The following is a 22,907-nucleotide window of genomic DNA, read 5'->3' as shown; positions in this document are numbered from 1 at the left end:
ATCTGACTAAAATTTTTCTTTAGTCTACGCCAGTTCTGATAATTTTTTTAGTGGAGAATTACATACAAAATTTTATAAATCAGCTTGACAATCTGGAGTTTCATGTGAGAAATAATATAATAGTCATTACGGAGATCCTAACCTTCATTCATTCATGAGTTTCTAGTACTGAACTTATTATTATTATTGTTGTTATTTTTGATATATTTAATTTATTTATTTGAGAGACAGAGAGAGAAAAAGAGATTGCACAAGTGGGGAGAGGGGCAAAGGAGAGGGAGAAGCAGACTCCCCACTGAGCAGGGAGCCCTAAGACTCCAGGCTCCATCCCAAGACCCTGAGACCAAGACCTGAGCTGAAGGCAGCCGCTTAACTGACTGAGCCACCCAGCTACCCTTCTAGTACTGAACTTCTTTAAAAAGATGTCATTTAGAAAAGAGTTACAAAAAGTGAGTATGTTCAAAATATAAGGTCCCTGATTAGCGTGAAGATTTTGTTCAGGTATCTTTCCTTAACAAAGTGAGATGCGGGGATCACCCCCCCCTTTTTTTGGTACATCAGAATATGACTAGTTTTACTCACCAAAGGACCTCACTTACTATGGTGAAAACTTCCTGAGGCCACCTGTATGTGATAACCATCTTATAAAGATGCTGCTTTTTTTTGCAGAACTATAAAGTAGTCAACCTATGTAACCCTACTTTCTGTTTTAAGAAGCAATTTAAAACTTGCTTTATTTAATAGCAAAGAGTACTAAAATAAGGTGACAATTCCATTAACCTATATTTCAGTTTTCAAGAAGGCTCAAGATTTTGCAAAATATTGTGAATGGGAAATGTGGTCTCTAAAGAACTTAACTACTCAAGTACACATGTTCATTCATTCATTATCCATTCATTTACCCAATGGTATTTGGGGGTCAACTATGTGTCAAATTCAAGAATATGAAGGTAAGAGAGGCCCAATCCCTGTCCCCAAGGAGCACAGGGCTTCGCATGGGGAGAAGACAACTCTGGTGCACAAAGCACACGCTCAAAGGAGAACAGGAGGGCAAGAGAATTCAGGTGAGGCAGGAGGAAAGACGGGGGGCAAGGGGGGGGGTGGATATTCCTCTGAAAGAGCTCCTGAAAGGCAGGTGAATGAGGGCCAGGCTCCTGAGGGGGACATCTCCCAAACAGAGGAAAACTGCCTTTGCGAAGGCCCACAGGCAGGAACATTCAAGGTCAGGATGGTGCCACTGAAGGCAGCCTGTGGGGAAGCGGCAATAAATAAGACAGAAAGGCAGACGGGGTCAGATCTCGGAGGACGTACGTCACACTGAGGAGACTCAACTTTAGTCCACCGATACTTCCAATTTAAATCCCTACAGCTGTAATCCACTAATATAAAGATATTTTAAAATAAAACAGCCATAGATAGTGCCGATTATAAATTTCGGTTGTTTTAGATATATTAAACCTTAAGTTATTAGTTTCTCCTTTGGACTAAAAGATGCCTGAGGACAGAAATTATTTCCTCACCAAAGTACCTGTTCCTTCTCGGTTCATCCAACAAAGGATCCACTGATGAACTCATTCCATCACAAGGCTTTTGTTAAGTATTAATTTCCCACCGTGCTTGGCTAGGTGTTTACAAGAATACTGCAGGGATCTGTTCTCATGACTCTAAAAGCTTGTAATTGGTAATTTAAGACATAACAGTTGTGATTACTCTTAATTCTCAGGACTAAAATGCCATTGCTCATGTGACAGATTGAGAAACAAACTAATAATAAAAAGGCCATAAAAGCTAATAAGTAAAGGAAATACATGTACTAAAATAAATCAATGTAAAATTATAAATGACCGGAATTTTCAGTTGTTTAAGTGATTTATTTTATTGAGTTGAGAAATCTATTAACCATTTTGATGTAGGAAGGTGGAACTTACTGAATGAGTTAGAGAAGCTCTACCTTCATTGTCATGCAGACTGATAATATTTACAACTTATCACCGTCTTTCAAAACAATGCCAGCGCTTGGATGAGTTACTGAAGGGCAATGGAAAAAACACCGTCTACTGTTAATGTTCGTGCACGTATGTGACAGCGATCGTGACAAGTGGATGGAAGTGGTGCCTAAGCCAGTGCCTGGAGGATGCACCCCGCACTGCTGTGGTCTGGGCGCTGACAGATCAGCCTCCGTCCCCTCACTGGCTGGGTGCCACCAGTGTTTTGAATAAGACACTCTGCTAAGCCTACCATATTAGTCTGTCCAACCAGCCAGGCTTTGCAGAGAATCGATTACTATGACTCTGGTTCTTTAAAGTGCTTTTCCTTCCCATAACCCAATGTTAGGAGTTGTCCCGTGCATCCATCAACAGCCATTTGGAAAGGGGCCAAACTTTGGTCAGCACCAGCTTCTCACACTGGAAAACACGGTCTCACCTAAGGAGGTGACCAGGAGTCAGAGAGAATGTGAAGCCCTCCTATAAAAGGGGCACATCGTTTTGCTCTTCTTTGCTCAATGCTCAGTAAGTAAAAACAACTTTGTATGCAAATGATATATGGAATATATTACACAATACAACGACTAACAAATTTGCATCAATTTCTATGATAACACTTAGGACTCCAAATACGCTGCACATTGTAGAAAATGGTTTTGGCCACATTCTCAGAGACCTGGGCTCACGGGTTTGTTCTTCTGTGCCCTGGCGGTACTTGGGTGGAAAGCTCTGGCATGCAGACGTGTAGTGGAAAGGGGCCAGGCTTTACAACCAGACACAGCTGGGCGTGAAACCCTGCCCCTCCACGTTTCCTGAGAGTCTGACTTTGACCAAGTCACTGCACCTTAAGCCTCCGTGTCCTCAGAATGTTATTTCATACGAAGATCTACAAAACAGGTAGCATAGCCATTGACGGAGCCAGGGCGAGCTCTAAAAAAAAAATCTCACAAGTCCTGCTCCTGCTTGAAACCTTTCAGCAGTGACTTCTGCCCTTTGAGTAAAGCCCTCCCTGGCTCATATCTCAGATTCTAAACCTTTTGGGGCACAGACCCTCTTTGGCAGTCTGGTGAAGCCTACGAGGTCATTCTTAGAATGTTTTAAATAAAATACATATGATTAGAAAGGAAACCACCATTCATACTGAAATAAAGTTGGAACGAAAGACTATGCCACAGGATTATCTGGGCTCCTCTATTAACATCAAATAAGATGATGGAGGGGGGCACCTGGGTAGCTCAGTGGGTTAAGCCTCTGCCTTTGGCTCAGGTCATGATCTCAGGGTCCTGGGATCAAGCCCCACATCGGGCTCTCTGCTCAGCAGGGAGCCTGCTTCCCCACCCTCTCGCTCTGCCTGCCTCTCTCTACTTGTGATATCGGTCAAATAAATAAATAAAATCTTTAAAAAAAAATAAGATGATGGCAGTTCCTGTAACTACAGTCATTCTGAAGTATCGAAAAACAAACCGCATTTCAGGAGATCGGTGGCAACTGTAATTTGATTTGAGGCATCTGTGACTTCTATTGTGAAAGTCACAGGTACTCCTGCTGCAACCGTGGGCTTTTTTCTCCGCTTGTGTTCAGGATTGAAGGCGATGCTAAATTTCATCTGGATGTGAGTGAAGATGAAAATGCATTTTTTTTCATGCAAGTTTGTGGAATCCACCCACGGATCCCGTGGAGGTCCAGGAACACAGGCGAAGAGTGAATATTCGACCAACACCAACTCCCACCGCGCTCGCTGACCTCACCTCCCCTTACCGTCCCTCTCTGCTCACCACACTCTCGCAACACCGACCACATGATCTCCAAACACGTTAAATTACCACCCCCCACCCCCCGCCAGAGCTTTTGCTTTTCTATCTGGAATAGAAAATAGAGCCTGCCTCTCCCTCTTCCACTCCCCCTGCTTGTGTTCCCTCTCTCGCTGTGTCTCTTTCTGTCAAATAAATAAAATAAATAAAATACTAAAAAATAAAAAAATAAAATAAATAAATACTAAAAAAAAAAAAAAAAAAAAGAAGGGCTTTGAAGTGTAATCAGACCCCAACAAATAATGAGAAGGGCGGATATTCAGAGTCATGAACCCTCTGTGTTGAAAGAAACGTTACAGGTTATCCAGCACGACCACTAGGTAATGGTGTGGCCATGTCTCTGTGAGGCCATCTCTGGAGGTGTAACCTAATACCCTAGCCCTCAGCTGTAACCCAGCATGGTGGTTAAGACTTTGAGTTGTAGAATGGTACTGCCTGGGTTCAAATCCCAGCTCTGGAGCTTACTAGCTATGTGAACTTAGGCTAATTATGTAACTTTTCAGTGTCTCAGTTCTCCCCTCTGTAAAATGAGAATAACAATACAATTAACTTCATGGGGTTATGGTCAAGATTAAGTGAGAAAATGAAAATAATATGCTTAACACACATTCAGCGAATGCCCCTCATGATTCTTTCTGTTGAGTAGTTTTCTAGTGTGTCAAACTTACTACGTATACCCCAAAACCATTTTTCCCTTCTTCCATTGTAAGTGAATTTTTTACTAGCTAGAGACTATCCAGTTTGGAGTTTCTACAGCCAATACGTAACTATATCATACCTTTTCCTTGACATTCACATGCGTATTGAGTTCAGCCATCTTGCTTCTAGTGGAATAAGCCCTATAAAGAAGGAAAAGAAGATTAAACCTTTAAAAATTGATTTCTCAGGGTGTTACTTTCATGCTCTCTCCAAACATAGTAAACAATTTCATTCAGCCATAATCATAAATACCATTTTAGAATGTAAAAATACTCTCAAGCTAAGCATTTGTCTTAGATATTCTAAAAGCATGTTATGATTACTCTAGAAGACAATGTAAAATCTTTTATGCATACTGTATTGACATGAAAAATGACAAAGACAGACGTGTGTGCACCCAAACTGTGTTTCTTAGTAAATAAAAGAAAGATGGTCAAAACAGTGAGAGGCGGGGTGCCCGGGTGGCTCAATCATTAGGTGCCTGCCTTAGTTTCAGGTCATGATTCCAGGGTCCTGGGATCGAGCTGCCTGCACAGCAGGAAGCCTGCTTCTCCCTCTCTTACTCCCCACTGCTTGTGTTCCCTCTTTCACTGTGTCTTTCTCTGTTAAATAAATAAATAAATAAAATCTTTAAAAAAAGTGAGAGAAGGAAAAGCATACCTATTTTAACTGAGCATTGTCATCCCAACCCTTCTTGTCTCTTAGTTATTTTATTTGCCTCTAGTTAATATAACAAATATTTAACAAGTTTTTCCTACATACACATAAATACACCAAAGCTCTCGAGGAAGAAACAGAAGAAATGATTCAAGATTTAAACATAAGAAACACCGTACATAACAGTTTTTAAACTGTTTTTTTCACTTATCAACATATGAACATCCTTCCAGATCAAGGCATACCTATTCCTTCACCATAATTTTAATGACTATAAATTCATGATTTCTATGAAATGGAGTCTTAAAATTGCCCGTAATCTTTCTGTCTCCCTAAATTCTTTAATTTTCTAACTCTGGTGTCCAATCTTCCTTGTGAAGTGACCCACTCAGGGAAGATCTGTGTTCTTAATAAGAAGCGGTGGTGTTTTCTTTCCTCTCATCTGGTCTAAATCTTTCACCATTATTATGGAAGATAGAACTTAAGTCTTTAATAGTTTCAATCTCTTTTTGAAATAGAGCATAAATGACTTAAATGGGCAAACAGACTGGTTGAGGAATTAGCAGCAGGATAGGCCAAGATATCGATACACTCCCTATTTGCATGTTTAACGCTTTTTGTCAATCAAGAACCATTGAAACTCTATCTTATATTCTTTTTGACTCATGATACAGTGAGTGTATCTAGAGTTGATACATATCAGGGATAACTTACAATAATTCTCGGATTTCTCCTCGCCATTTTCTTTTAAACCCAGGTCTTAAATAAAACACAAACTCAGATCCATTATCTTTTCTTGATTTAGGATGAAAGCCTGGCAATACGTAATCTTAATTACCACGCACATAGGAAATCCACATAGATATATTATTATCTATTACTAGATATTATAAATAGTAAGATTCCATCTTTGTAAGTTTCCAAGTGATAATGACAGACACATGCATTTGGGCACACTAGCAGGAGAGACTCTGCAAACTCGATCCCCAGTAAGACAGCTCATTCCCATATGCTCTGCAAAGAGTGTCCATGCCATTGAACATTGCTCCCATTTAAATAACTGTCGCAAATCGCAATTCTGCATCTCTGAGTTGGCATATGGGAGAAAGCAAATAATACTAGCTGGGGAGAGGGGCCACCTGGGTCGCACCCAAGAGTGACCCACTCTTGAGTTTCGGCTCAGGTTGTGATCTCAGGGTGATGAGATTTAGTCCTGAGTGTGGCTCCCAGAGCAGTGGGGAGTCAGCCTGAGATTCTCTCTCCCTTTCTCACTGCCCCTCCCTCTGCATGCTCTCTCTCTCTCTCTCTAATAAATAAATAAGTTCTTAAAAAAAAAATACTAGCTGGCAAATAATACCTGAATTTCATTCTTGTTTATTGCTGCTCTTGAGAGTTACTAATAACAGAGAATGGAATTATTTTCTGATGGTTGATTTTCTTATTCAAATGGAAGTTTTGGCATGTAAATACACACTGTGTACACACGTGGCTTTTTCTGCGTGTGACTGTGTGTGTGAGTGTGTGTGTGTGTGTGTGTGTGTGTGACAGAGAGAGAGAGAGAGAGAGAGAGAATGAGGAAATGAGGATGGGGGAGGAGGCAGATATGGGTTATACCTGTGGAACTACGAAGGATCAGGGTGATAGCTGGATTTAGTGCTATTTGTTAGGCTAGATCTACGAGCCACAGCTCCTTTCATTAAACTAGATTAGCCAAATCTTCCGGACACATCTAATCTTGCCATTATAGATGTGTGAAATCTGATAGAAAAACCATTCTGTTTTTATTTTGCTTTGATGCCTCGGATTTGGGTGTGAAGCCTTTTCTAAGGCTGGAGTGTCATAATCCACAGAGGAATCAGGGAAGAATGCCATCAAGGACAGAAAATTTCTGAGCTCTGAGGAGGCGGCTGCACTGAATGGTGGGCTCTATTTGTAGACGAACAATATACACATGAATATGTAGTTTTCTTTTACTTAATATATATCTATTCATATATATTTCCTTGGCAATTCTCTTTGTTTTTGACCTCAAAGTCTAACTCAAGAAGATTCTTCTTTGGTAGTGGTGCCAGTGGATTAATTACAACATTGTGTGGGTGTTTGCGTGTGCGCGCATGTGGAAAAGCTGGCTCTGGGGGTGAAATGATCTATTACAGGTTTCTCAGATGGTAAGAGAGGATCAAGATAATGGTGGGGGCTGTTCTTTGTCCATCTTCTTCTCTTAGTCCTTCCCCCCATGTGGAGCACCGCATCTACAGGCTCGACCTCCCAGGTGGACTCCAGCGCTCTCTCCACATCAAGGCTTTCCGCTGGCTGGCGTATAACAGAGAGATGAGGGAATCAACTGTAGTTCCAGTTATGGAAACTAGAGGAAGAGTTTTAATCTAAATAGAATATAAATTTGGTTTGCCCTAAAGAATTAAAGAGTTTAACTGGCCAGGTAGTCAAACTGAGTTCCATCGCTAAGGACAAATGTGAGGGCAAGGTTAATCATCAGTGTTAAATGTCCACACCCTCAGTCTGGCGCCAGTCCCTCTGGATTATTCCAAAGTACATCTCACAGTGGCACGGTGCCATATGCTTGTTACCCTTCCTGAGCTGATTTCCTCTCCCCTGTGAAAATGAAACTGTGCCGTGCCTCTATTCTTGTGGGAGTCTCTTTTCTGCTATGAACTCCATCGGGGCAGTCAGATCAATTTGATCTGAATCTTAATTGTTTAACATTTTTTCTTATTTTATATATTTATTTGTTAGAGAGAGAGAGAGAGAGAGAGAGCACAAGCAGGAGGAGCAGTAGGCAGACAGAGAGGGAGAAGCAGGCTCTCCACCAAGCAGGGAGCCCCAAGTGGGACTCGATCCCAGGACCCTGGGATCATGACCTGAACCGAAGGCAGACGCTTCACCGACTGAGCCGCCCAGGCATGCCTTCATTATTTAGCTTACATAGTTAAAGAACTTTTCCTCCAGGACACATATTGTCACATCCTCCAAACTAATAAGCCTAGAGTTTGGCAACTTAAGAGTTGCAGACCTCTGAGCTAACCTGAGAGCCCTCTAAGGCTATGAGTGACAGGTGTTTGGGACCAACAGACCTCCTTATTTCCCTTGCATCACACTTGGTCACCACACATCGTAGTTTATCATTATGGGACGGGATGGATGCCCATATCCTAATATACGATGACCAAAAGAGCTTTAAATCCACTAGAAAAGTACAGGATCTCTGGCTTCTTGGAAAAGCATCTGGTTTCTAATTTCTACTATCATTTAAGAGTGTTCTCAGAACTGACCAGTTACTGAAGCCCAATTATTCAAATCCATAAGTATGTGTTCTGTGCCTGTCAATCAATATAAAATGAAAATAACCAGAAATTCTGATATCGATATAGTGTTTCAATAGCTTGGGTTCTGCTTGAAATTTTTTTTCTTAAAGCTGTACTTTGCTTTCAGTGATAACATTACAAACATACATAGATATCATTGAAGTTTTATACATATCCTAGAGAAAAATAAAGATTAAGGATATTGTTGACTGAAATTTTATTTATGAAATAACATATTAATCTCTTACTTCATTCTAGATCTATCTATTTATATATAACATATATAGATATATGTACTCCATAGTAAAAAATGAAATAACAGATTTATCTCTTACTTCGTTCCATACATATATATGTGTGTGTGTGTGTGTGTGTATGTATATATATATATATATATATATTCATATATATATACTATAGTCAAAAATTTATTAGGAAAAGATATCAATCCCAAAGAAAAGAATTTCACAATTTATCACCAATATATCATCTATATACTTCTCTGGTGCAAAATTAATAATCCAGAAATATAGCTACCACTAGTCACTTCATGTGCAAAGTTGTATCAAACTGAATATTCATTATGCAAAGATCTTACTTAATATACGTTAATGTCAGTCAGGAAATCTATTGGTTTATAACAAAGATAAATTTTTTTATAAAAATAAATCTGCATAGCACAAATTCTGGCAAATATGTTTCAGCATTCTTAAATAATACAAATCAGTGAAATTCAATATATATGCCAAACTAATCAGCTACCAAACTCTGTGTTTAAAAAAATATATGTATTTCTAATTCTCACACAATCATATACAACATAAAGAGTGAAAACAAGGTATTGAAATGCCAAATTGCTTTCTGACTCTGTTTCCCTCGTGTTTTACTGTATAGACAGTAACGAGGTTTCACTTTTGTTTCTCTGAAACTTATGACTGCTTTTAGATTCACTTTCCTGTTCTCAGGTACTATGTCACTTTTCTTGAAATGGATTCAGGGAACCAGAGGTAATATATAAGAAAAATTTTAAAATAACGATTTTAGCAATTTTTTTTTCAAGGTCATTTATGCGAAGTTCTTCCATGATTTATAAAAGTGTAAAGATCATAACACATAATTGGAGCTGTTAATAGAGTATTTCATAAATTATCATAATGTAGCTGAAGGAGACAGGGAAGAGGCGGACATTCGAATGATAATGTGCAGAGAGGGAAGATGAGCAGGTTCGCAGAAGATGTGGATCAACTTGACTTTCTGGCCGATCATCAGAATCAACTGGGGAGCTTTCAGAAATAGAGAGTTCTGGAACCCCTTGCCAACTGGTATGACAGGGTTGAGCCCTGAGCAAAGCAACTCCCTAGGTCATTTTCATGCAAAGCCAGATTTGAATGTGGCCGGGCTGAACCAGAATGTGCTAGGACTGTAAAATATATCCTAGATTTCGGACTTAAAACAATGAAAAAGGAATGTAAGTCGTCCCAATATTTTTTGGATCTGTTATGTGTCAAAATGATAATATTTAACTTATTAGGTTACATAAAACACAACATTAAAATTAATTTTGCCCATTTCTTTTTATGTTTTTAAAGGTGACTACTAGAAAATTTTAAATGGCCTATGTGGCTTATGCTGTGTTTCCATTGGAAAGTCCTGTCCTGGAGTAGCTGTTCTTTTTTTTTTTTTTTTTAAAGATTTTAGTTATTTATTTGACAGACAGAGATCACAAGTAGGCAAAGAGGCAGGCAGAGAGAGAGGGAAGCAGGCTCCCCGCTGAGCAGAGAGCCCGACGTAGGGCTCCATCCCAGGACCCCGGGATCATGACCTGAGCTGAAGGCAGAGGCTTAAACCACTGAGCCACCCAGGTGCCCCATGGAGTAGCTGTTCTTAGTTTGATCCCCAGAAGGGCAGTATCAGCGTCACCTAGGAACTTTTAGAAAGGCCGATTTTCTGCCCCTCACTAGAGAGACTGAAGTCTGGGGTCAGGGCAGCTCAGCAGTGAGCATTTTGTCCCCCTCTCCCCCAGAGGCCCCCAGATCTCAATCTAAGCTTTGAGAACCCCTACTCTCCAGTCTCCATCCTGGGAATATTAAGAAAAGACCTCTTCCTGGATCTCAACCACTACACACAACACACTGAGTCTCACAGAAGCCTAGAGAGATAAATGGAGGGCCAGTTTCCCACAGATTACACTAACGAATGATCCTTCCACCAGCATATTATTAATAATAATTAACACACTTATGGAGCATTTATAATGCCAGGCCTTCTGTTAAGTGCTTGGCAAACATTTTTTCCAGTTAACCCTCCCCCTATAAAGTTGAAATTATGATTACCCCCCATTTTATACAGGTGAACGCCGAGGCACAGAAATTCAGTAATTCAGCCGGGGTTGCCGAGTAAGTAGCAGGCCCAGGATTCAAGCCCTGGGCAGTCTGACTCTGGAGCCCACAGCTGTCGCGCTGCTGGCGCCTCAAAGTCATGGTAAGCAAGTCATGGGGCTCGCTGTGTTAGGCAGCGCTGCGAGAATTCCGCGGGACTGCAAGGGCCCATCCCAGGCATCGGCTTCTCGGGCGGGGCGGGCACACGATGCATATGCCCCGTACCTATGTGGACCTTGTACACGCTGCAGAGCAAAACCACGGAACTCACACGGCAAGGGTCAGGAATATACTCGTTAGAGAGGGTGGTTGTTTTCCTGCGGCTTCCTGCCCCAGAGGAGATTGTCGAAAGCTGCCTTGAGCTGGCCCTGAGCCAACAAAGGGTCTCCCCAGCTCTTTCACGCTGCCCAGCGGCTCCATGACATTCCAGAGCCTGAAGCTTAACTGCTTCTTCTTTCTAAATTCAAGTAATTAAAGTGTCCGGGTGTCCGACTTGGGTACAGCCCAGACAGTGCTGTGGTCACGTAGGGTCTGCTGAGCCGTCTGCTCGCGGCTGTCCCGGAGAGAAGGCACGAGAACCGACCTTGCGGGCAGGTGGTCAGTTACTCGGTGTGGCCAGCGGGAGCAGCAGAAAGACTCGGTCACAGCCGAGTGTCCAGCGGTCTCCCAGAGTGCCAGCCCCTAACCTGTGCAAACTTAAGAGACAGCTGCATTTTCACTCAGTCTGCCTCTGGAAGGAGGTGGAATACAACCGATTAGTTTATTTCCTTCTCTACTGCCGTCAGCGGGTCCTCAGCAGAGAGCAGCGCTCTGAGTCAGTGAGTAACGGGTCCGGGACGTTTTGAACAGAACTGTCTGTATGGCGTGCCACATCCTGACGGACATCGCAAAAAAGGTTCTAGATGGTCACTGTATAGCGTGAGGGCCTCAGGTCTCCAGCCACAGAATAAGACGCTGGTGTTGCAGGGGAAGAAAAACACTTTTTATCTACACCCTTCTGAGTTCTTCCCTTTGTAATAAAAGACAGATTAACAAGAGAAAAATAAACAGAAATTTATTAACGCGTGTGCCTCCTGTATACACGGGAGATACGAGGGAAAAGCGAGGACGCTCCCGAGGCGTATTAGAGTGCAGAATCAAATACCATCTTCGCAGGGAAAGGGGAGGAGGGGTGTAGGCCTCTCAGCGGAGAGCAAATGATTTTTAGGAGGGATGAGAGGTTCAACAGCTCGTGACAGTGTGTCTGAGTGTGATGTCGACTTCTAGGCTCCTCTCCTGCGACAGGAGTCAACAGTCTTACGTGGTTGATAAAACTGCCCGAGGGGAGCTCAGATCCAGCCTCTCCCTGCATTTGCTGTTTTCCCAGTGCCTTCAGCTCCCGAAAATCAATAGGTCAAAGGGGCACAGTTTGGCAGCAAGTCCTGTATATCTACAGTCATATTCTGGGCCGGCATATTCGCCACCCTTCGGAGTATGACCTCGGTGGCCCTCTTCGGCTCTCAGGACTACAAGGGTGGAAGGGAATGGGAGTGACGGGAACATTCGCCAGCTAAGGCAGCAGGCAAGGTGAAAACGCACCTTAAAAAAAAAAAAAATGCGTGGGTGCCATCTGCAGTGTTTCCCTGTGAAGATCACCTTTAAACTGGTCAGGGACTAGCTGTCCAGTCGCCCATGACCAGTCGGGGGTACCTGCGTGTCACCTAAGGAGGGAGACAGTGTTCCTTCGGTAAAATAGGGACTTCGTCTAAACGGAAGAGTACATAGGATTTCTGTGGCTGGACTCTCCCGTGGCCTAATCCCTCTCTTCCCTTTCCCTCAGTCCTTTGCTGTTCCTTATCTGGTGCTATAATTACTGAGGTCTCTCCAGTTCCAAGGGCTTTTAGCTCTTTCTTCTGTGGTTTGATTCCCACAGTTTAATAAAAGTTCCTGCGCTGTGCCTTGTTCCTCAGAGGAAAGCTGCTTTAATTATTAGGAATGAGGACACATAAACAATGAAACAGAGAACAGTGATTGAAATATGAATTTCATATAAAGATACTTACCGAGACTTTTTTGTTTAACTTGGAGGGGGAAAAAAAAACGCCTCAAGGTTGCATTTTTATTCAAAGACACTTCAATGTACTAAACTCACTGTTAGAACAACTTCGCTGAAAAGCATTTTAAGGGCAAATGTCAGAAAAAATTTCACATTTAAAAAGCCCAGACTCTGCCTCTTTTGAAAGGCAGGGTTAGCCTTTGGTTTAGAAATGTCGCTGCCTACGAAGTTCTTTGTGGGGAGAAGAAAGAAAATTGAATGTTTTATTTAAACAGGTCATTAACAGTCAATACTTATTTGAAAAGGCCTGCTTCCAGAGGCAGATAAAAGCTTCCAATCACTTAGAATATCACTTGAACGCATCTAGGGCAAGATGTGCTGATGCAAGTTTCAGACCTCTCGCAACAGCCTGGCACTGGCGTGGGAGGCACCGTCCTCCGGATCAGCCGCCTCGGCCGCCCTCGTGTATGCTGCTCGCGGAGGCAGCAGACAGCACAAAGCACACTCTATGGCAGGCCCGGCTTTGAATTTTCCATTTAGTGCTGGCAAATGCGTATGAATGAAGATTACCCATTTTTGCATAGAGTGCCAAACCACCTCCCCGCGGCAGCAGAATGCAAATGGAAGCAAAAGAGCAGAGGGGAACTCAAATCAATGAACGCAGCGGATCCCGGGCCCCGCAAGCAGAGGGTGGGCGTGCGGCAGGCTTTCTTAGCATTCAGCTGTAGCGTGATTTTTCTATTTAATGTGAAATTATTCCATTTCCTATGTCTCTGACGGCTTGAGAATATAAATAAAGCTTTTTACTAAAAGTGACCCGATGCCGGCGCTCGGGGAAGGCTCTGCTTCTGATCGCTGGGCTTTCAGGCAAACATGCGTTTCCATAGAGATGTGGGTGACCTGGGCCCGGTGCAAGTACCCACTTGTACCAGCCGTTCAATTACGTTTCAAGATGCAGTGATGTCAGCTCGAGGCTTTAAAACATGCCCATCTTCAGAGATGCCTTGGGAAAGGTGAAGTGACTGGCCTTGTGAGGTTCGAAGAAGCACGCTCTAACAGGCTCCCTTACCGCAGATTACACTGCTTGCTCCCATCCCCCTCCTGCCCCTCGAGCAAATCTCTCATCCCAGAGGGGTGCGGACACAAAAGCCCAGCGCAGTTCTCCTTCACACACCAGAGCACCAACTGCCTTACACAGACTCCCCAAATGCTGAAAAAGAACACGCTTTCCTTCTCTTTCCTAGTCCCCAGTCCTTCAACTCGCTATGGGCAAGTCCTACAGAGGGCAATGCTTGTTCTCATGCTCTATGCGAACTGCGTGCAGTGGTTACAAAAGAACCCTAACCGAACTCTTACTGTGGACCGGGCACCGCACTAAGCACCTTGCACGTATTAACTCCTTTAATCCTCCTAATAATTCTACGGAGTACGCTGGCCTCATTTTACAGAAAACGAAATGGAAGCACAGAGAGTAAGCTACTTACTCGAGTCACACTGCTCAACTTGGACCTACTGAATCCTTCTGTCACGGGAGGGAGACAGACATGTACACGAAAACACAGACGGAGGCCAGACGAGGAGGTGGAGAAGGAAATCAGAGTGTGGACTCAGGAAATAGGGTTGAAACGGAGCTGGCTCCAGCACCAGGGCAGAGCAGCCCCAGGGCCGTTGCAGACACCTGGCACGGCAGAGGGCGCAAGGCAGGCTCGTGGTCAGCGGGGGCTGTATGCTTTTCAAAAACTTTTTACAGCAACTTTATAAAAGAAACCCTGATAGTCGCCTCCAAAGAAAACATGCATTGTGGTTCTGCAACATAACTCTGGACTGGCAAAGAGAAATCCTAACTCAACTTGGCAAAGAGGAGCCACACGTTCGAAGCCAGCTCTGCGGAAGCTGGCTCATTTGTCGTGGAATAAACACCTGGTAAAGGAACCATCCGTTTTTCAGAGCCGCGTCTCCTTGCAGAAACCTCTGTTCCAAGAAGCTCACAATATTCCTAATTCATGAAGTCAGAACTCTTTGAGTAAACATTTAATGATTTTCTCAAAGTAGCATGGAAAGGTTTTTCCTGCTTCCTTGAAATGGCACTGGCCCCGTAAAGACAGTGTAAGATGACTGCCTCACAGGCCCTGGCCTTGGGTGGGGAGGGAATACTAGGAGACTGAGGCAGCACCTTGATATCCAGCAGGAGAGAACCCACAAGGAGCCAGCCGCTCTAATGCATTGATAACCCCCACCCCCCAGCCCCTCTAGCCCCCCCAGCACAATTACTGCTCCTCCTAAGGCTTTCTGACAAAATCAATCTCAACTCACTTTTTAAGGCTTCCCAGCGTGTTCCAAATCAGGGCTCCCCGTGCAAGGCTCGAGCTTCTGGCTCTCTCACCAGGCAGATAAGCCCTGTTCTCCGACCGGCCACCTTTATTGACATGCTTTTACCATGACCAGTAAGTCATCTCAGTAGTGACGCGGGTGGGATCAGAAATCAAGGTAGGTGGCAGGATCCTGGGTGTGGCCCAGTAACCCGCAGTAGGCTGGTAGCCTCAGCCACCTGAGGCTCAAAGGGACTCACCTTCGGGAAACGGCTTGCTAACTGGCCAGTGCTTTTGCCTTCAGGCTCTTATGGTGAATTCCCAGTTCTCCACTCCTCCTATCCTAGGGAAGGCGCAGCTCTAAGACCAAACTTGCAACCTTTACACGGACTGCCTCGGAGGCTAAGGGACATACAGACTGGGACTCTAGTCATCATTCCAAAGGTCAGTTTCTGGGTATGGTCATCTGTGGAAGGCTTCTAATCTTCCCGTGACACTAGTGCAGGCCTATCAATCAATTAACAAACATTCCTGGCATGACACCCTGTGGCTTGCCTTATCCCCTCCCCCTTCTAAAACCTGTTCCAGGTTCTAGACCTAACTGGAAGCATCTGCTGGCTCCTTGTGCACTAAGTGAATCGTGTACTACCATGTCCATGGGTATATACATTTTACAAAGGGTCATGCTCTCATCCGGAGGAATGAAATTCTCATGGTGAACGTTCAGTCCTTACCAGTGAAAAGCTCATGGGAGGTGTATGGGGGTGGGGATAACCACTGGCTGTGGGGAGCAGGCAGAATGGAGGACACACCTGTTCTACCTGGAGGCAAGTTAGTCCTGTGTATGTTACCTCTGTTTGCTGGTTTGATTAAAAAAAAAAAACGAGTATGTAAATTCAACATGTTTTCAGAAAGATGCTATTTCTCCATCAGGGCAGGCTTGTCTTGGTCCCCAGCATAGAGCCCATGTGAGTCACCACCCACAGGCAAAGTCATCCAAGGAGCGGTGCCCCCCCACTCAAGACCCCCCAGCTGGCCCGATGGTAGAGTGCTAGAGGCCTGGGCGTGAATCAGGTGCTTCAGTCAACATCCAGAGTGTCCATCCGTAAATGATTACAGAGAGGAAACTGCCAATTTTCTGCTATTTAGATTCTTCCTTATTTTCTTATGACGGAAAATAAATAATTACCAGGATCCCAATTCTGCCTCTTACTAGTCTTGGTATTTGGGCAGACACAGAATTCTCAATGGCTCTGCTTCCTCGCCAGTAAAATGAGGATGCTAATAATAAGAACCTCATTGGGTGGTAATGACGGTGACATGAGTTTATGTTCGTAAAAGTGATGAAAACAGTGCTTGGGCACACAGCAGGTGTTAGAAAATAAATATAAATAGAGAAATCATCTCACTGGATTCCTCCACAGCCTGTGTGATTGCTTTTCCATATTCCTTATTTTACAGGTGAGAAATGAAGCCTGGCATCTAGCTGGTCATACAGCTAGCCAGTGATGGGGCTGGCCTTCAAAACGCAACCTTCTGACCACAAAGTGTCCTTATAGGGCTATGCCCTCCCCTTCCCTGGATGCTGACGCCTTATGGGAGGACCAGGGCAACTCCAGGGAGGCATGGGTGGCGGGCTAAGGCCCGGATGCAGCGTTGCCAGAAGGGATATAAATTCACAGGGCTCTGTGCCCATAGGGTCATTTGTTCTTCATGTTCTTTCTCACAAAGACCTCTTCACTGCAGAATGGCTTGGAAACCCAGGCCAGGTCAGAGTTTCCAGCCATGTGGCTACCCAGATGTGATCGAAGCTCTGGTGACCAAATTCAAAGCTAAGGTACTGGTCTTCAGAGGACGATAAGCAGTTACAATACAGAGAGAGCAAAGTTCCAATGAAGTCTTACAGCTAATTAGAGAACAACTTAGAAAGTACTAAATCTCCTTTCATACATTCTGATTTCAGGTAACTGTATTAAGGATGGATAAAAGAGAGCGAATGAATATGATTTTAATGCCCTTGAGTTTATTCTAATGCAATCACGGATAATAAAAACTCATTTTCACCATTTTATGATATGCTAAAAATTCTACAGTTCATATTTACTATCTTAGTAAATTTTCTTTCAATTTCTAATTGTAATACAAAATACAAATTTGTCACCTGAAATATGCTATGGTGGGAAAATTAATAAGGATCTTTAAAAGTACTTCAAATATACAAGGTATTTATAGATTTAATGAATTACAGAAAGAATCCTTTCCCTTTCAAAGGCCTGTCTCTGATAAATTCCACTTCTCCTTTCTCTTTTCCAAAGTACCTAGCAGAGTGTCTTGGACAATTAAATGTTCAGGGAAGACATGGAAAAAGAGGAATAAATGTCTTCTCATTTTATTTTTCCTTCTTTGATTGCAATGAGCCTTTAATAATTCATTCCTTGGCGTTCAACATCTAGGACTGGGTTATCATTTTAAGTGCCACTATTAAAACTAGCAGCATCGAATGCTGTTCTAGATACATCACTTTACACACCCTCCAATCCACTCCTTCTCCTCCTCCTCCTCTCACCCTGCAATATTTTGGTCATTCTCAAGGTCAAGGTCTAATCATGAGCACTGAAGCCCTCCACATCTTCCCATCTCAAACTGCAGGTGTCCCATCTCTTTAAGCAGGTAACTTCCCCAATGTCTTCTACTCGTTTTATTTCTTCTTCACCTAAAGTCTTGTTTTTAGGGTAACCAAGTCACTAGACTAACCCTCTAGTTCACTCCTCTCCATCAAAACCTATACTCTGCCCAAAAGAGAAGGGCTGAAACTGTACACTTTCTATGGAATATGAGAAAACAGAAATTAATTTGGCTTTCTACCCAATGCTAAACAACATTTAACCACTACCATTTATATACACCCCTATGAACTCTACCCACACATATGGATTTTTATTGCTGTGTACACCCATATGTATGCTGTGGGTTCTTTTGTGGTAAGCTCTTTCCTGGTCTACCTGCTTACTCCTTTAGTTTATAGCATGAAAGGCCTGGGAGCACACACCTGACCCTCTCTCCAGCCTGCCCTGTGGCTCAGCTCACACTGGGGGAAGTTCAGAAAACACTGCATGCTTATGATGGTCTATAGGCCTCAGCAATATGTAGCTTAATCTCTTCTAAATCATTTTTCTAAAGATTGTATCAAAACTGGTTTTTGTACAGTAGTTCAAATATTGTACAGGCCTCTCAAATAAATATAATACCGTATATTATTTCCCTTCGGAAGACTGTTAGTCATCCAATCTACCTTAAAGCAATTTTCAGGTGTAAATGTATTAGGTTTTGATCATTTGTTCTATAGAAAAGATCCATCTCTCACCACCTTGATTCCACCATACCCATCCTTGGAGGATTGATAGAGACGAGCAATCAAGGTTGTTTGATTTTTTTACTGATGCTAAAAATGTCAATATCCAGTCATAGAAGTCTCTTGAGGGCGCTGCCTGTGGGCTGGACACTGCATGTAGAGGGTCATCGGCACATGTATGTCCCTGTGGGAAATGACACTCAGTGCCCCTTCTGGAGGGATGGACATCGTGGGGCATTGGGTGGGGGTGTGTCAGAACCAAGAGAAATAAGATCGGCATCTTAAATTATCCTGAAATGTCTACAGTCACGTTTATAAAAGGGCTTCTAGAGGGGCAAGAAGGCTCTAGCTTAGGTGGGTTTTCAGACAGGACTTCTGCGGGGAGGGCCTGTTTTAGATTACTTTAGGGAAGTTCTGGCAGCGATGGGAACGGCATTTCCAGTTAAGAGGAAAGGCGAACCGGAAACCCCTCTGGCGGAAACACGTAAGTCACGTGTGAGCCCCGAGAGAAAGCCTGCCTTCAGAGTTCACAGAAGTCAACTGATAAATATTTTAGGGGGTCTGCTATGTATCTTGGATAGATGCAAAGTGTTTAGCTTATTGTAATGTAGTATAATTTTAAGACTGGCTCTGAACAGAGTTAAGAGTAGCAGGGATAAGCGATTAGATGACCTCGGAAAGCAGTTCGAGAAAGGTGTGGTTTCAGTGAGGTTTCAGTTATACACTTGTCCTGCTTGTAATGCGGCAAAGAGATCACGTCCTGGTTTTGCTTTCTTTTTAGCAAATGGGAGAGTTCCTTGTCATTTTTCCCCACCCCAATTCTCTGGCCCACCCCCCTGTCATTTTTGGTTATGGGTTCTGAAACCAAACCCAATTTTCTCATTATTTTTGATATGCTGAATTGAAAACTTGACTTTTTTTTTTTAACCATTTCAACTTGATGCAACTTGATTATTTGTCCCTTTAGTTTTGCAAAAATATACACTTTAATCTGACTAATATTAAATATATACTTCAAAACAAAAGCTATGCAGCTGAGTTTCATTTCACTCTAGGAAAGCAACTCATAAATTGCATTAAAAATTTCATTTGGTTCTATTTTTACCTGGTTTGTATCCTGGGAATACCTAATAGTTAATATTTATGTCATTTACCAAATTCGGTCTTGAAAAAGAGATAACCAGACACTGAAAAGACACTCTTGTTTGTTTCACTAAGTGTTTCTTTTAAAAATATGAGTAAGTGTTAAAGAGGGAAAATGTTTTTGAAATTAATCTACTTTTAAAAAAAATCTATTTCTGAATGGCTGCCAGCCAGACTTCAGTTGGTTTCATTTTTCATTCCAAGTCTTCTAACAATATACGACTAGAGAGAATGAGACCACTCTAGATAACCTCATAGAAAACATTGGGGAAGGATAAGGAAAAACTACCAAGACTACATAATGCTCACAGTTTTAGTTTAATTTTTTAAAAAATCCTGAAGCTATGCCGTATGATGGGGAAAAAATAAATTGATCTGTGACAAAGCATTCTCCTTCTTCAAATCTGTGGAAAATCCAGCAGCCTCTTGCTTTACAAAGACTTCTCATGTCTGATAACGCTGTCATGCCTTTAGCAAGAGCTATCATACGCTGAGCTTGTTCATTCATTCATTTAGCAAACATTTAGTGAGCACCTCCTTTTGTGAGGCACTGTCTTAGGTGCTGGGGAAGACAATAGCAAACAAAACAAAAACTCCTCAAGCACTGCATTGGGTTTTATCCTTTGTTTCAGATATGGGAACTAGGTGTAGAGAAGTTAAGGTCAAGGTCCCAGAGCTGGTCAATAGCAAGACAGGGACTCCAGTGTCTGAAACTGATTCCCAGGCGTGGGCTTATCTCCCTTAACTACTGCCATTGTTTTGGTTCAACGCACATAAAGGAAACTGTTTAAAAGCTATTTCATGGGTTCACTCCGGTTGGGAAATCTTCTTATTCATAAGCATTAGAATTAGAAATTTAGTAAAGCTGGCTTGGCAGGAAAGCCAAATGGGATAGAAAAATTATCAACGGGAAAACCAATATTTTCTCAGTGCTTTAAATTTTGTTCTCCACTTCCCACTGAGGACAAATCTTGGTGAAATACACTTTGCCAAACCATTTTTCATCTTCCTGCTCACCTTTCCCTTTACTTGCTATCTCCTTGTGTTCCCTCCCCCTTCTTCCTGTTACCACTTATGTCTTTGTTATTCTTTAAATTTTTTTTAAAATTTCCAACTGAGGTAGAGTTGACATAGAATATTAACATCTGGTGTCTTTAAGTGGAAGGTGCTGTCGTAAGAGTCACGTGTCTCCTGGCACAGGATTTATTCAGGCGTAGGCTGGGTGACCACTTAGTGGGATGCTGGAGAAGGGACTCACTTATAGTTCAGGAAAACGGGGGACCTCTGAATCTCTTGCAACTCCAGGATTCCAAAAGGGGAGGCAAGTTGGTTTTGTAATCATTCCTCAGCCTTTCCTCTATGTTTCCCATGAAGTGTCTCATTCTGCCATTGTCATATTGTTTAAAAGATTGAAATGAACACTGAAATCAAATTAGGTCTAGCTGATGCTAGGCATACTCCCAGAAGTGAAATATTTCCTCTGGGCTTTTTGTGCCTAGGGGTCTGAGATGGTCATGGAAAGAGCCTGCTTGTAGGCAAGATGCGAAATGCTTCCAAATATATGGCTTTGTTGGAAAATAATTTGTGACTTATCATTGAGGCAAAATTGAAAGAAAATTGTCACCAGAAAGGCACAAATACTTTCTGTGTAGCTTAGATTTTTTTGTTTGATTTGGTTCATAACTCTGACTCCCATGGAATGCATCTCCAGATCTCAACTTACTCACAGTCCTGCAAGCTGGAACAGCTTCAACACTCAACATCCTTCCCTCACTACCTGTTTCACAGAGAGAGGTCTAGTAATTGTCCACTCTTCTGGAATCTGGAGTCAGAAGAGACTCAGAGGTTTCCTGTCTTCCTGACTACAAGTGAGCCTCCTTTCCAGCACCCTCGCTAAGTAGCCATCCAGTGTCTGCTCAAACAAATTCCATGATGGAGATTCTGCCCCTCTTAATATAGCTGCTTCTGTATGAGACTAGTTTTGAGTAAATTATTAGATAATAATGGAGTCAACCTATGTTCCTATAATTTCCCATGCAATGCTCCTAGCTAGGCCTTCAGATAGTCTGAGCACACATCCCCACGTGTCACATTTGTCCTACGTATGCTTTCTCTATTCTAGTACAGAATCGTTCATAGAATCACAGGATGTTAGATTGAGTAAGGACTTCACAAATCTCTAAATTATTTTATGGACAAAACATTTTGTATCGTCAAAACTTCAGAACCTTATTTATGCGAGTGCTTTCACTCTTCATGTGACATAGTGTTGCATCATCTCACCCTGGTATATAAGATACCTATACCATATATTATGTTATGTTATATCATATTATGTACCAAGATATTGTATAACAGTATGTATATATATTCATTCTATGGGCTTATTCCTTTTTTAAATGCAACCTAAGTTTGCATTTTATTGACAATCACATCACACTACACATTGGTCATAATGAGCCTATATTAATGAAATTCCCAAGACTTTCTCATTCGATCTATTTGATCCATTACTAAGTTCCATTTTCCCCAATCTTTACTTTTAGAGTTGATTTTTTTGGAACTTAAGTGCATGTGGATATATTTATTTTAAATCAGTTTTGTCTTGTTAATTTGGCCAATTTTTCCAGTTGACTGGAATTCTTTTGGATACTAAATCTACAACTTTCCACTCCAGCTCTACATTTCCCTTCGGTCATTCACAAGCTTGAAGGATATCATTTATATAACTTATGCCATTAAGTATACAATCTGGGCTTGAATCTCAGCTCTGATGCCTAAGATATGTGTGACCTTGAGGAAGTCACTTCAACTCTGTGCTACAGCTTACTCATCTATAAGGTGGGAATAAAGTATTGACTGCATAGGATGGTGGTAAGGATTAAATAAACTAATATATGCAGAGTAACAGAACAGTGCTTGACACATAAGAATCAACAGGTATCTGTTATTTCTATTATTTTTTATATTATCATTGTTAAAGAAGAATCTAGAATAAAACAGAAGTAATTATAAATCACTTTCTATGATCACATGGACATAGTCTTCAGTACTCTTTGGGTCTGGTTATGTAAACCTACTTGTGAATCTGCACAAATACTGTTATTCCATTCATATTTCTCTATTAAATCCACAATGAAATCTAGAGATGTTATAAAAACTGGCTGCATGGTATTCCTCTATACCATAACTACCAAATTTTTTTTTTTTAAGAT

General features: G+C 42.2%; 1 protein-coding gene across 1 annotated transcript in view; it reads right to left on the bottom strand.

Moving 5' to 3' along the window:
• Positions 1-22,907, bottom strand: part of LOC111141838 (spermatogenesis associated serine rich 2 like) — a 164,159-nt gene that overhangs the window by 81,398 nt on the left and 59,854 nt on the right. The window contains exon 3 of the mRNA XM_022494677.1: positions 4,575-4,635. Coding sequence (XP_022350385.1) covers positions 4,575-4,613 — 39 coding nt within the window. The 5' untranslated portion in view covers positions 4,614-4,635. The remainder of the gene's footprint in view (positions 1-4,574; positions 4,636-22,907) is intronic.

This window comes from Enhydra lutris, unplaced genomic scaffold (genome assembly GCF_002288905.1).
Source record: "Enhydra lutris kenyoni isolate GAN:26980312 unplaced genomic scaffold, ASM228890v2 scaffoldscaffold1, whole genome shotgun sequence".
In the NCBI taxonomy this organism is placed as follows: domain Eukaryota; kingdom Metazoa; phylum Chordata; class Mammalia; order Carnivora; family Mustelidae; genus Enhydra; species Enhydra lutris.
Note: the sequence above shows the minus strand (reverse complement) of the source record. Positions and strands in the feature narration are given on the sequence as shown.